This window comes from Heterocephalus glaber, unplaced genomic scaffold (genome assembly GCF_053883595.1).
Source record: "Heterocephalus glaber isolate CG9 unplaced genomic scaffold, H.glaber_assembly_v1.0 deba00001509, whole genome shotgun sequence".
Lineage (NCBI taxonomy): Eukaryota > Metazoa > Chordata > Mammalia > Rodentia > Bathyergidae > Heterocephalus > Heterocephalus glaber.
This window is the reverse complement of record NW_028258325.1, coordinates 4,173,392-4,188,446: the sequence shown is the minus strand read 5'-3', so window position 1 is coordinate 4,188,446 and position 15,055 is coordinate 4,173,392. Positions and strand designations below refer to the sequence as shown.

The following is a 15,055-nucleotide window of genomic DNA, read 5'->3' as shown; positions in this document are numbered from 1 at the left end:
CTTGACTAGATTCAAAACATTTCCCTTTCATGATCATTTTGACCTGAGGGAAGAGCCAGGAGTCACACGGTGCCAAATCCGGTGAATGAGGCGGATGAGGACACAGCATCATGTTTTCACAAGCCTGCCTTTCCACTGAATGGCACTGGGCAGGAGCAGACCCTGGATTCTGAAGCAAGAGGAAGATTTGGCGGGGAGACTAATGGCCGTGTGACTTTTTCTGTAATCATTTTTAAAAATTTAAACATTTGCTGTATATTTTGATCACACCTCTTATATAAATAAAAAAACTAGAAAGTCAAATCCAAATTATCACTTTTTAGTGCAAACACCTCTTTATCTCTTCGATGAGCATGTAAGGGCTCCGAAACTTGTCAGCACAGGCAGCCGCGATGGAGCCAGATGTGTAAACCCCACACCGGCACCCGACAGGCCCCCAGCCACAGCAAGAAATCAGCTCAGGGCAATGCCATGAATACTGAGACCCCGACAAGCATCCCCTGCCCAGCACAGCCTGGTGGCCCCTCTGCTCTGACAGTGACTAGGCCTGGTGTGCTCTCTTTTGCCATCTCCATGTCCCCTGTCGCTCCTGTCCTCGTGGGTCCTCAGGCTGCTAAACTAACAAGCTGCAGTGCACAGGGTTAGATGGAGATGGCTCGGGACAGAAGGCCAGGTAGGGAAGGGCAAGCTGTGAAACCACGAGTCCCCTGAAGGATGGCTCTGTGAGGTCGCAGAGGGATTCAGGGGCCAAGGAGGAGGGACAAGGCTTCTAGACAGACGTACAGTAAGCCTGACAGGTGGGCAGAGGAGGCCCTCGGATGTTCACAGGAGGAGAAATACATGGAATGTCTGTGTGGTCAGTAATGAAAGAGCCACAGTGACAAGGACAACTGACAGGTGGAATTTGCCTGTGGCATCAGCAAGGACACACACAGGGCCAGGGATGCTGACTGGCCACACGCTGAGCAGGGGCGCACTTCCAGGAAACTGATTTCACCATCAATGTCGTGACCCTGGGGAACTCTAAAACCTTTGACTTCAAAATTTCATTTCTAGAAATCTAAGAAAGTAATTAGAATACAAACAGATGCTTATGTATGAAGGTGTTCATCATAACACGATTTATGCTAAAACAAATCGAAACCCTAAGCGTCCAACAAAAAGACAACAGCTAAGCAAATTTGCCATTATATTTTATGCTATGAGCTATTAAAAAGTTACTGATGAAGAGTAATGTTATGCAAACAGTGAGTGAAAAAAGAAAGATTCCAAGGAATCGCTATCATCCAACTACATAAGGCAAAAAATCCACCAATTGAGATGGGAATGAAGGCAATACTCTGTTACATCCCAGAAAACTGGGCCTGGAGCTTGAACCGGAGCAAAGATGTTATCCTTCCTTGATTTTCTGACTCTCTGTGTATTAGAAATGGTGACATATTTATCATGAAAAAACCCAGCATATGTATTTCCAAAATCCAAAGCACAGCCCAGCTGTGGTGGTACACACCCAGAATCCCAGCACTTGGGGAGCCTGAGTCAGGAGAATCATTCGGGTGAGATCTTCCTGGGCAACCTAATGACTTGGCAAGGCCCTCTCTCGAATACAAGGAAAATAAAATGAAAAGAGCTGGCCCACAGCTCAGTGTCATGCCCTAGATTCAGTTCCCCATACAGGAAAAACAAATGAGCACCCAGCCTGGCTCTCCTCAAATCCCTCCCCGGGCGCCTCCTCAGAGAGGGGGCTGCCCCGCTGGTCGGGCCACCCTCAGCCCGACTCCTGTCCTGCCCACCTGAGCCCCTCTCCTGGCAACACAAGGCATCTGCATGGGGCAGGGTCCCCGGTGTGAGGCTGCTCAGCAGACAGCCAGGGGGACACAGGTGTGCGGGCATATACATCCCTCCCAGGGTGCAGGGTTCAAAGGAAGAGCCAGACAGACAACAATGTCCCATAATCCAAGAGAGTGACAAAGGTGTCCCCAAAGAGGGCCGGGGACTGGCTCCAGACACCAAAGGAAGACAGTGATGTTGAGGGGATGTGGGGAGGGGTCACAGAGCTGGGTCCTGAAGGTGAGCAGCACCTGAAAGGCAGAGAGAAAGGATGCTCCTGGCAGGGGCACACCTTGACAAAGGGCCGGCAGGTCACAGGTGGCTGGGGTGGCAGCCAGGACGGTGAGTACCCAGGACGGGTTATGGTAGAGAAAGAAAAGTGAGGTCAGGCCAGCGAAGGCCTTGAACGCCAGGCTATGGACACTCAGGAGGAAGAGGACAGATGTCCTAAGAGGGCTGCCTATCTTCTCACTGTGCGGCAGTGTGTGGCTCCTCACAAAGGGATTTTCCCACCTCTGAGCCTCTGGGTCCACCAGGAACTGAGGACCCCAGAGCCCCCTCTGCAGCTGCTACTGACCTTTGTCCTGCACCAGCACCTCCAGCTCTTCCCGGATCCCATCGTACCAGCTGGTGAGGTCCACGTGGAGGGAGTAGTCACAGCAGGATTTGGTGTCAGCTGCTTCGTGCCACTTCTCAAAGGAGGTGAGCAAGCTGGAGCCAGGTTCAGGAACCACATGGTCGACTGAGAAAGAAACCTGTGTTACGATTCTTCCGAATGACCCACACTGTGCCACCACTCTCTCCACTGATATCCGCACCACCACTGCCATCACCACCACCAGTATCAGCCACTCACGATCACCACCACAACCACTAATACCATCATCTTCACCATCAGCATCACTACCAGTATGAGTTCATCACCACAGTTATGTCCATGTCATTCTCCTCATACCATCAGCATCAGCATCAGCATCAGCATCAGTATCAGCATCACTACCAGTATGAGTTCATCACCACCATTATCTCCATGTCATCCTCCTCATACCATCAGCACCAGCATCAGCATCAGCATCACCACCATCAGCATCAGCATCACCATCAGCATCACCATCAGCACCATCAGCATCACCACCATCAGCATCACAATCACCATCAGCATCACCATCAGCATCAGCATCACCACCATCAGCATCAGCACCATCAGCATCAGCATCACCATCAGCATCGGCATCACCATCATCATCATTGCCATCAGCATCGCCACTAATGCCTCACCATCCTCCCCTCACAGCCCACCTCCAACAGCAGTGGCGTCTATGCCAGCATCTTCAGGCTTTGTCAGCCTGACCGTGACCACTGCCCCCTCCTCACGAGGACCCATGGTGCCTGTCCCACCAGTGGGAGCTCAGGGCTCAGTGAGCTCACTCAGCCCTCGGACCACCCACGCAGTGAGTATGAGCAACCCAGGGCTGCAGGTGGAAAACCCGGGCTCAGAGGGAGCCAGGAACTTGTCCAGGGGAGACCATCAGAGACCTATGTGACGGCCTGACCCTTAGGCCAACCCAGGCATGGAACGCCACAGTGGAGAGGAGCTCAGAGACCAAGAAAAGCAACTTCATCACCTCTTTTCTGATAAAACCTAAAACACAAAGCTGACCCCAAAAGGGAACCTCCCTCCTGGCCTTGCCTGCCTCCCTCTGGTTACTGCCCTGTTTCTCTTGCACCCCCTCCCCAGCCTGACATCCATAACGATTTCCAGACAGTGGGCCCTGCCTTCCTCTTCCCTCTCATCTCCTCCATTCTTCTAAAGCATCAGCCTTTGCTAATCAGACCTTCCAGTCTCCAGGTCTGAGGGAAGTGTCCAATCATCACTCAGCTTGCCCCTGGAGGCAGAGTGAATAGCTCCTCCCCACTTTGTATTTGCTTTACCCCAGCTTCTGAAGCAACACATCCTTCTGGCCTTTTGTCCTACTTTTCGGGGGTTCTCTCTGTCCCTGAAGACTCTTCTACTTGCCATTAAAGGATGCGGCCCATGAGGCCTGGTCCTAGAACTGCTCTGTCTCTGCCCTTCCCACAGCCCACTGCAAGCCTGCCCACCCCACTGGGAGGACAGCACAGCCTGACAGCCACAGGCAGGGGGCACAGCCCAAGGCACCCCCACATCCACCCCGTCCCAGGTCTGCTGATGACTCCCACATGCCTGGGACCTGTCTGCTGCCCCCCATGGCCAGCCACACCGAGCAGCTGAACTACGCCACCACCTCCCCATTGGCGCAGCCACATCTGATGGGAGCCACTCTATTCTGTTCCCTGAAAAACCCATCAGAGAGTTGGGTGTGGGGGCATGTGCCTGGAATCCCAGCTATTCAGGAGGCTGAGGCAGGAGGATCCCAAGTTTGAGCCTAGCCTAAGCAACTTAGCAAAACCCTGTCTGAAAATAAAATTGAATTAAAAAGGGCTGGAATGTAGCTCTGTGGCCTTAGCATGTGTGAGGCCCTGGGTCCGATGCCCAGCACCAAGAAAAAAACCCAAAAAAGATCATTATCACTTCCTGCTTCTGTGTAGAATCCTTCTGATTTCCACTGCCCTCATGAGAAAGAGCAAAACTGTCACCTTCCTTTGAGGCCCAGTGCTCCCTTCCAGCCTCACAATTCGCCCTCAGTGCTGCCCTCCCATCATCACGGACCTCCGCCTCCTGACGGTGGGGTACACTCTCACACGGGACCTCTGCACACCACTTCCGGCCTCCCTGGCTCTGCTCCTCGCCCAGACCGCCGAGGGAAGCGGGGGACCTGGCGCCTCAGGGTGTCCTCACCATGCTCTCCTCTCCGGTGCCCCTCGCCTCGCTTTCTCAGGCAGAGGCCTCCTCGTGGTCCCTGGGAAATGCCCATTCACAGTGGGGAGGCCGAGGTCCCAGGGCGGGGCTCCCCAGGCCTCCCAGCAGGGATGGGGAGACAGCAAGGGGGGCCCCGGGGTCCTGGCTCCTCTCCTCCTCTCCCCACATGCTAGGCACTGCACCAGGGAACCAAGGGGCCGGGACCCCGAAGCCCACACTGCAGGTGCAGAAGGCGAAGGCCTGGACTCTGGGACAAACCCAGCAGCAGGGTCCCGGCCAGCCAGGTCCAAGGCTGCGTTCTTCCAGGTTTCCCACCCACAGGTTCACGGACTGCTGCTAGAAACAGGATCAGGATTTTGTTGCCCAGAAGTTGAGCCGCACCCTCCTGACAGCTTGGGCACCCGGTTCTGCCTGGGGCAGCCGGATCTCGTTGGGGTAGGGGGTGGGGGGAGCTGAGAAGGGGACCCCTCAGGGGACAGAGGCAGGCAGGGTCGGGCCAACTCACAGCTCAGTTGCTGGGAATCACAAAGCCTCACAGTTGAAAGAATATTTACAATCAACTGATGCCTGTTTTAATTAAAGGCACTTATTAAAGTGGACACCAAGCAGAAGCAACTATTCAAACAACAGAACAGTATTTGTCAACTTTCCCCTCGCTGGGACACCCGCAACTTAAAGGTGGAGTTGGGGTTCACTGTCACCCATAGCTTGGGTCAGGCTCCGTGGCCTGCAGCTCCAAGGCAGGACCATCCTGGTGGAGGGTGTGGCAGAGGAACCTGCTCACCTCATAGCGAACAGGAAGCAGAGAGGGAGGACCTGGGACAAGGACTCACCCTTCCAGGCCACACCCCAGTGATGAGTACAGCGTCCACGAACCAGGCATCTTTCCAAAGCCTCCCCTCTGGACACGGGAGACTCTGGGGCACACTCTAGATCCAAACCACAAGAGCCTTGGGCTGCCCAGGGCAGAGGTGGGAGAGCAGCCAGGCTGCTCTGAGTAAGAAAAACAAGCGTTGCTTGAGATCTGGGGCCACCAGGGTTGGCACAGGACTTGCTTATGTCCCCAGAGGGGTCAGACAGCAGAGGCTGGGTCCTTGGGGTAGGAGATGGGGAGGTGGTGGGGCCGTCAGGAGGAGGAGCCCAGTGAAAGTCATCAGAGCCCTGGGGACACCACCCTCGGAAGGGACTGAGAGCAGGACGGGCCCCTCCCCACTTGTGATCTCTCCCTGTCACATGTTCCCATCATGGTGCCAGCTGCCATGCTGTCACTCAGCCAACGGGGTCCTCACCAGAGACTGAATGAAGGGGCACCTGGTCTTGGGCTTTCAGCCTCCAAAACCATGAGCTAAACCTTCTTTCTTTAAATAGGTAAAATGACCAAGCCATGGGTATTTTGCCATAGCAATGGAAATCAGAATAGAGGAGCTGTTTGTTACGTAGCATTACTACAGAAATTCTGACTAATACAACCACCACTTAGCTCTGCAACCTTGGACAAGTTACTTCAACTCTCTGAGCCTCTATACCTCATCTAGCATCATAATATCTATGTCACTGTTTCCCAAAGTTTAGTCATCTTCACACTTCCAGGACATTTTTTTTTTTTGGCTTTATCTCCATATAATCCAGATCATTCTTTACATAATAGTTTTAAACTCATCCAGTTACTTTTCTTTTTCCTTTCTGGTGTTTTGAGACAGGGTCTCAGTGTACAGTTCAGAGTTCAGGCTGGCCTCGAATATACTATGTAGTGCAGGCTGGCTATGAACTCACAGTGGTCCGCCTGCCTCAGCCTCCCAAGTGCTGGGATTGCAGGCATGCATCACTGCAGCTGGCTATTATGTTTCTAAGACTCTAAGAATCTAAACGCTATCTGTAATCTCATCCTGAGCAATCATAATACCCATAATGTGCTAGTTATTTTGCTTCAATACACACTGAAACAGTTTAAATTTGAAGGTCTGCATGCCTATAAAGTCACCTTGTACACCCCCAGCGGCACACGACACCCTAGTCGAATGGTACCCTGAGCAAAGTGCCTGGAAGCACGGGCAGGGGCAGTGTGCAGACTGCACTGCAGGTGAGAAGGGGCAGCACACTCACTGATCATTGTGGTCCCGCCCACCAGCGCTGCTCTGGTCCCCTGGAAGAAGTCATCCACGGCAGTCATCCCCTGGCAGGGCTTCTGCAGGTATGTGTTGACGTCGATGCCCCCCGGGATGACCATGCGCCCATTGGCCTCAATGGTCTTCACCCCACCAGGGACGATCAAATTCTCCCCGATTTGTCTGGAGATAAACAACAGAGAGGCCTTTGGTTCTTAAAAAAGAGGTGAAAGGGGCATAAGGTGCACAACTCAGGTCCACCGAAAGAACACCTGAGCCAGCCCAACACAGGCACGGTGTGGACAGAGGACTCAGGCCGGGGCCGCCCTCATGTCTAAGACAAGCAGATCGAGAGGCTGGCAGGGCTGGGTCCAGCAGAGGCGAGCAGCCCCTCCACCACTCGGCACAGGACTTTACACAGCTCTGGTAACGTCCTTGGGACAGGGACTCGGTCCCTGAACACGGCAGTGAAAAGTCCCCTCAGCTCTTGGGCTTTCAGAGGGTTGGGGTTCAGGTCTCCAGTCTCCCCCAAGTCTCATGTGCTCAGAGGTGGGGCCCTACAAGATGACTGGATGCTGAGGTGCTGTGCTCATCAGTGGATGCATCCATGGATGGGCTCACAGCCGACTACTGTGGGCAGAGCGGTCTGGTTGGAGGTGGCCACTGGGGTGTGAACAGAAGGGAGTGTTCTTGCCCCTGACTCCTTCCTCTCTCTGCCTCCTGGCTACCATGACGTGAGCAGCTTCTTCCACCAGGCCCTTCCGCCATGCGGTTTCTGCTCCAGAACCAGTTAACCATGGACTGAATCCTCTGAAACCATGAGCCAAATACACCTCTCCTTTAAATTCCAGATGTCAGGTGTTTTGTCTCAGTGATGAGAAAATGACTGAGACAAAGACACACTGCTATGGGCTGAACTGCATGCCCTCAAAATTTATACGGTGAAGCCTGAGCCCCCAATAACTTGGAGAGTAACTGTATTTAGAGACAAGATCGTCACAGCAGCTATAAAGGAAAAAGGAGGCCCCACGGGTGGGCCCTAAGCCAATGTGACCAGTGTCCTAGTAAGAAGAGAAGGTCAGGGTGCAGACACAGAAGAAAGGCAGTGCATGGGAGGTCAGAAGAGAAGACCCCGCCTGCATGTCAAGGAGAGGCCTCAGGAGGACCCACACCACCCACAGCTTGTGTCAGACGCCAGCCTCCACACTGGAAGACATACATTTCTCCTGTTGAGCCCAGAGCTGCGATTACAGCAGCACGAGCAAGCTGGACAGGCCCTGACAGGCCCTGCATTCTCATTTCTGCCAAAAACACTGGGCTCTGGCCTCAGGAAAGCCACCAGTACCATGGACTCTGCATCGGAGACTTGGCAGGTAGGCGAAGGTTTCCAAACATGGACTTCTGTTCCCTGCTGCAATGGTCTGTGGACCTCCAGGGCAGGGAGAACCTAAGCATTAGCAGCCTGGCTGCAGTAGTCCAAGCAAGGGACTTATCTGATGACAACTCGTGACCTCCGAATGTCACCACCTGGCTGAGACCACTACCTCTGAGTGTGAGCAATTTTTATTTGAAAAAAAGAAATCCAGATACTCTGAACTCCTGGGGATTAGGCCACATCTTGATTTCTCTAAGTCACTTAAAATCCCAGTAATAAAGACTTAAGAAAATGTTGCTTCGGTGACCAAAAGTCAGGGCTCAAACAGAGCCCATCCTGGGCGGCAGAGAGATGCCCCAGCCCTGGGACTGCTGGGCAGGGCTAGTCCAGGCAGCATGGCAGTGTCTAAGCCCCCCAGCCTGTGACGTCCAGTTACAGCAGCCTGAACGAAGCCCAGACCCGGGTCGCCATGGGCAGGGCTGAAGGGGAAGCCCCAGGAGACACAGCCGAGGCTCTGTGGGGAAGCCAAGTGCCCCCATTTCTCCTGCTCCCCTCACCCCAACCCCAGGACCAGCATCCACTGAGGAGACAGGGTGTGTCTCGGTGGGGTGCACTGAAGCCACTTCCATAACAAAGCAGGGGCCTCATCTGCACCCCGCAGCCTGGAGAGGAGGGACCGCGACATGACAGGCACACCCAAGGTGGAGCAGAGAGCTGGCCAGCCTGGGGGACCCACTCCACCCAGTGCGACCCCAATCTGCATCCCAGACTCAGGAGCACAGCCTTCCGACAGACCGCGCCAGAGGTCTGCTCCGCGCGACCCACTTGATAAGTCCGTCTTCCAAGTAGACGTCGGCGTAGAAGGACTGGTCATCGTTGATGATTCGTCCCCCTTTGATGAGGAGCCGGTCACTCTGAAAAGCAAAGCGAAGTGCTCAGTGTCACGAGGGAGAAACCAGGAGAATTTTTTTTTTCTTTTAGCTTTTAATATAAAAATTCTCACAAGTACAGAAAGGGGTCTGGCAACCCCGCAGGGCCATCCCAAGGGCAGAGGGATTTCTATCCCCCTCTAATCCCAAATACCGTATCGCCCACCGTAGACGGTTTTGCATTTAGCTCTAACCGCTAAGGACTTTTCAAATAAGCAAAACCACAATCCGTGACTCCAAGGAACAAAGCAAACATTAATTCCTTCATCTCAGCCCATAACCAGAGCAAGTTCAGCTTTGCTTGATGGTCCCCCAAATGTCTGTCCACGGCTGTCTGCTTTGAAGCAGGGCGCACGCCAAGGCCCCCAGCACCCCCAGCTTACAGTGCTCTGCTGTCTCTCACTGCCACGGGGCTCCTCCCTTCTGAAGGAAGAAACTGGGTCATTTGTAGAACAGGAATTTCTTTAAACATGATTGTGAACAATTTGGAGACATTGTAAGAGATAATGGAAAGGCTAAAAATAACTACTCCCGCACACATGCTCCAGTGACATTGATGTTTTCATCTCTTTCCCCCCTGATTCTAGGACATCCACCCATCTGCTCGTGCACACAAGGACCATCTCAGCACCCAGAGCAAGCAGAGCAGCTGGCCTCTGCTCCCTCAGGCTGGCCGATGAGGGGCAGATATTTAACTAGTGCTGCAGGGGTCTGTGGGGGAGGTGGGGCAAAGGGAAGAGGCTGCCAGCCTCACCTTCAGGGTCAGTCAGGGCCAGCTCAGACTTAGAAAGGAAGTGGAAGCGGCTGGACCAGACCAGGGGCTGCAAAGGGAGGAGGCTAGAGGTTGCAGGTCAGTGTTTGGGGCAGACAGAAGGTGTGTGGGGCCCAGAAAATCCCAGAACACAGGGACCCAGCTCTGCCCTGTTTTGCACTTCCCATAAGCATGTCCCAGGCCATGGCATGCTCTTCATAACCACAGTTTTCTAAATGGCTACAAAATACTCCATCCCACGAATGCACAGTAAGTTGTTTAACTAGTCCCCCAGTGTGGGACACTCAAGGTAGTCTTTATTTTTTCATTGTGATATATACTGCTTCAGTGAACATCCTTGTGCACCAAACTTTTCCTTAGTCTAGATGATTTGTTAGCCAAACTTCTCAGAAACTAACTGAAGAAGTGACTCAAACAGCACAAACCTTATCTACAGCCCTTGATAAATATGACCAAGTTGCTTTCCAAAGGGATTGCCCCAGTTTTCCAGGCATGGGAACACTAAGTACCCTGCTTACCATTAATTTGTATTCATGCACTTTCTGGAGGCTGAGAATTTTTTCCCACATGCTTATTACCGTGGCTCTCAGCACCATCCCCTGGGCAGAGGGGTTAGCAGATAGTAAGGATACAACGTAGCCCCCTTGAAGGGGCAGCTGAGAGCCTGAGGGCGTGTGGCTGAGGAGGGGATCACAGGAACTGAGTGAGGGTACAGAGAAAGGAGGGAGGCACAGTAGTCCAATAAAGGCTCAACTGGGGGCAGTGGGGGCTTGATCCCGCAGGACCCCGGAGGAACTGTAGAGAAAGCACCCCAGATAGGTCCCCTGGCATCTGCCATGAGAGGAAGGCAGAGGATGCTCTGCAAGCTTGGAGAAGAAACTAAAGAATCGGGGGACTTTCTGAGCAGAAGTGGATCATGCCACCTGCACCCAGAAGCCCTCAGCGGTTCTTGCATCTGTGTTGTGCTTCCCTCGGAGTGAAGGCCAAGGCTGGCAAGACCAGTCCATCTAGAATCCCCTCTCCTGGCACACCTCTGCTCAGTGTCACTTATCTGAGAGCCCTGTCCTGTTAGGAACACCACACACTGCTGCCAGCCAGCAGATCCTACACCCCCTACCCACTTCCTAGCTCTCATCACAGTAAGCTGGCAGACTGCCTATCTACACACTCACTGGGTTCCAATCTTTGATGTGTTAACCACTGGCTGTGCAAGGCAAAACCATGCAAGGGACCACCTGTGTATGGGCTGAAGTAGGCTAGAGCTTGCCCTGCAGATGCCCTTACTCGACTGTTGGCTCCCTGGGGGCAGGCCCTTTGGCTGTTTCTGTACCACGGTAACTCTGATATCTTGAACCCAGCTTGGCCAGAGGGGCAGAGGGACAGCGGGCTGGCTGGTTGGATGGATGATGGCTGGATGGTTGGGTAGATGACAGATGGGTACTATGAATGGATGGATGGATGATGGATTGGGTACCATGAATAGATGCAGATATGTATGATGGATAGATAAAATGAAGGAGTGTGTGGGCTGGCTGGATGGATAGGGACCATGAAAAGATGGATGGATGGATGGATGGATGATGAATGGGTACCATGTATGTATGTATGTATGATGGATGGGTAAAATGAATGGATGGATGGATGGCTAGATGGACTGATAGATGACTGATGGGTACCATGGATGGATGGATGGATGGAAGGACAGACGGATGATGAATGGATACCATGTATGTATGTATGTATGATAGCTGGATGGGTAAAATGAATGGGTGGATGGGATGGATGGATGGATGATGAATGGGTAACATGTATGTATGTATGTATGTGCGTATGATAGCTGGATGGGTAAATGGATGGATGGATGGATGGATGGGCGAGTGGGTGGAATGGTGCCTGAACTGGGTCTTGAAGGATGAATGAGTGAAGATGGAGAGAAAAGGCTTCACAGCTGTAAGCTATAACAGAGAAATATAAAACAGCACCTTCTGTTTCCTGGCAGTAGGGTCTGAAGATCAGTCTCTCTCGGGCTCAAAACTTGCCCTGGATCCCTGAGATAGAAGCCAGCCATAGGGTGTGCATCCCCAGTGAGGAGGCCCACCAAGCTCTCTGGAAGATACTCCAGAACCCAGAGAAAGAGGCCTGGACTCTGCCTGTCCAGGAAGCACAGACAGGCTGGAGCAGAAAGCAGGAAAACGTGAATCAGCAGCAGCTGGCGCAGGCTTCCAAAGCCTGGCCCCGCTGGCAGTGGCACAGCCTCGTCACATTCACTAGCTTTTCTGGCTCAGTCTGACAGGGCTGTTGTAGTGCACCATGTGCCAGGAAAGGAGCCCCAGCCTGCTCTCCACTTCCACAATGGCAGAGCTTGGTTCAAATCTAGGGGTCCAAGCTCTTGGAGTGTCTCAGGTGCCAGTATAGTTCTGAAAAATATAAATAAATAAACCCATAATAAAGCAAGAGCTGATGTGACTTCCTCATTTTCTTTCATGAAATTAATTGTCCTTCTGCCTTTTAATCAGGATTTTCAAGCCATGTCCTACAGAACCTGAGCTCAGGGGCTCTTCATCCCAGAACAGGGTCCCTAGGTACAGAGCTGAGAAGATGCTGCCTTCAAGAGAAGTAAAGCTGATCAGAGACCGCCCTTCCCAGGGCCTTTCCTCCAACACGTGCAACATGCAGCAAAGCGTCAGCAGAGGAACTGAGCTCCTTCCATGGTGTGGGGTCCTTTCCACAGCAGACGCCAGAGGACAGGTGTCTTCTGGGTCCTTGGTGACCACCACCTGCCCTGACGGTCTATAGGGACGCAGGACCTGGTCTGACTTTGGATGGAAACTTCGTTGGGGAATAGGTGTGGCCCCTGATTTCACGCAAGTAACCAGGGTGCAGGTCACTCTGGGTTTCTTCACTTCCTGCCCGGGTGTGTGGGCCACCAAGCCATGCACTGTGGCATTTGTAAACAGTTCCATGCTCTAGAATCCATGACAGCCACAACAGACGGAGGACAGGGTCACCCCAAGGCCTGGCCCAAAGACCTCACGCTCCAAGGTCCCTTCTTCCTGTGCAGAACCTCACAGACCCGCACAGCGGAAGAGTGAATTTTACCATATACATATATAAAATATGCACTTTATATACATTTTTTAATTCTAAATGAAATTCATACACTTAGAACAATGGCGTCACTGTCTGCCATGCGTAGTAAATAGCAGATGTGAACAAAGACAAAGCTTTGTACAGAAATCACTATTTATAGGCTCCAAAGAAAATAACATCTCTCATGAAAAATTCAATGGAAATCTAGCAGCTGAATCTGATTGTATGCCAGGGGCAGCCGGCTCATCCCAAGCGATAGCAGGGATCTAACTGAACCACGCCCAGTGTGGCTCCCGTCCTCGGATCAGTAATGGGTAGGAGCAGTCGATTCTTCAGACAGATGGACGATGCTGTGATCTCTACCCTACTTAGTACCCATGTGATTTAACTGCCCCAGGCCTCAGTTTCCCCAGCTGTGAAGTGGAATAATTAGCCAGGAGTGGTGGCATATACCTGTCATCCCAGCACTCTGGGAGGCTGAGGCAGCAGGAATGCAATTTGGAGCACAGACAGCTTGGACAATTTAAACAACTTAGCAAGACCTTGTCTCAGAGTAGAAAATAAAAGAGGATGGGGGACACAGCTCCGTGCAAAGGCCCTGGGTTGTATGCGTGTGTGTGTAATGCATTGCACGTGGCCTGGCAAGTGTGTGTCTCAGCAGCAATGTGCCTGCTGACTCCCTGCCATTTCCTGGGGCTGGAGCTGCACTTTGTAAACAGCTGCTTAAAGAAGGGGTGTGTGCAGCTAAGAAAAGTGGCCCCCAGTCGGAAGAGGGGCCCAGGCCAGCAGGAGGCGGAGGATCACCAGGCCTTTGCACCTCATGTGGGAAGATAGGAACAGGGACACAGAGAGGCCCACAGGGTACAAATGAGGCTCCACTCCGCCTTCCCAGGGAAACACGTGTGCAGTGTGTGAAGGATACCTAGGAACTGGCCACATGGTGAAGGGAAACAAAGATTCCAGAGACAAAGGAGGAACCTGGCGTGCGCGGTGGCTGCAGGTGGCTTCAGTCCCCTGGCCCTGAGCCATCCACAGACACCAAAGTCCGCAGAGGCTCAGGCCCCGACAGCAAAGGTGTATGTAGTATTAGCGTCTGACCCCCACACACCCGCCTGGACCTTAAACCATCCCTAGGCGACTTGCGACACTGACAGCAAGTGCATGCTACGCAACAGCAGCCATGCCGTCTTGTTTGGGTAATGATTGGCGAGGAAGAAGTCTGTTCATTTCAGGGAAAATTCTTCCCAACATTTTCCATCTGTGGTGAATCTGCAGATGTTGGACCCACAGTCACAAGGGTCGTCTCTGCAACCTCAGAGTGGGGACCTCAGGAAGTCTGCAGGTGTAAGCAGAGGGGGACAGAAGGGCTCTCCTCCTCCGGGAAGAGCTCGAACACGGAAACATCTCAAGACTGATCACCTTTAGATTCCCTTCCGAGCTGGGGTTTCTCAGCGAGTGGTGACAGGCTGGGAGGATGTGTGGAGAGACTGAGCTCCTGTGGTCTATGACCCAGCCATGCGCTTTGGTGATCTGTCCTTAGGAAAATAGCCCCAACCAGGGTCAGAGAGTTCACACCGCGCTGTGACATAACCAATCACAGTGGAGGACTACGCCACCGAGGCCATGTCATTCAGCTACCAAATCCCCCTAGGAAGCTCTAAGGACAAATAAAAGATAACAAATATCAGGAGGGAAAGGGAAATATGGAGCTATCTAGAGGTATCCAACTCCTGCAGAGACCCTGGGGCCCTCCCACGTCCAGGCCCATAGCGTGGGTCCCTCTCCTGCTGAGCTGGGCGCCCTCAGCACTACAGCCCGTGCATTTATCCCTACACCCCCAGGAGCCAGCCAGGGCCTCTCGAATGGAGCAAATGATGCTGAGCCAGTGTGCATGTGTGTGGGGGGGAGACAGACAGGAAGCAATGGAAGAGGAGGAAGAAGAAAGTTTGAAAAGAACGAGAGAAGGAGACAGAGAGACAAGAGGATGAGATAAAGAATGATAAATGGGGAAGACAGTCAGGAGTGATGGTGCAGGCCTACAATTCCAGCACAGCAGGAGGCTGAGGCAGGAAGACTACAAGTTAGAGCCCAGACTGAACCACTAAGCAAATTAGT

General features: G+C 52.8%; 1 protein-coding gene across 2 annotated transcripts in view; it reads right to left on the bottom strand.

Moving 5' to 3' along the window:
* Nucleotides 1-15,055, bottom strand: part of Crmp1 (collapsin response mediator protein 1) — a 56,115-nt gene that overhangs the window by 24,494 nt on the left and 16,566 nt on the right. For both annotated transcript variants that reach the window (XM_004847309.3, XM_013073112.3), the window contains exons 2-4: nt 8,975-9,063; nt 6,773-6,957; nt 2,408-2,572 (exon numbers count right to left, since the gene is read on the bottom strand). In XM_004847309.3, coding sequence (XP_004847366.1) covers nt 2,408-2,572; nt 6,773-6,957; nt 8,975-9,063 — 439 coding nt within the window. The remainder of the gene's footprint in view (nt 1-2,407; nt 2,573-6,772; nt 6,958-8,974; nt 9,064-15,055) is intronic.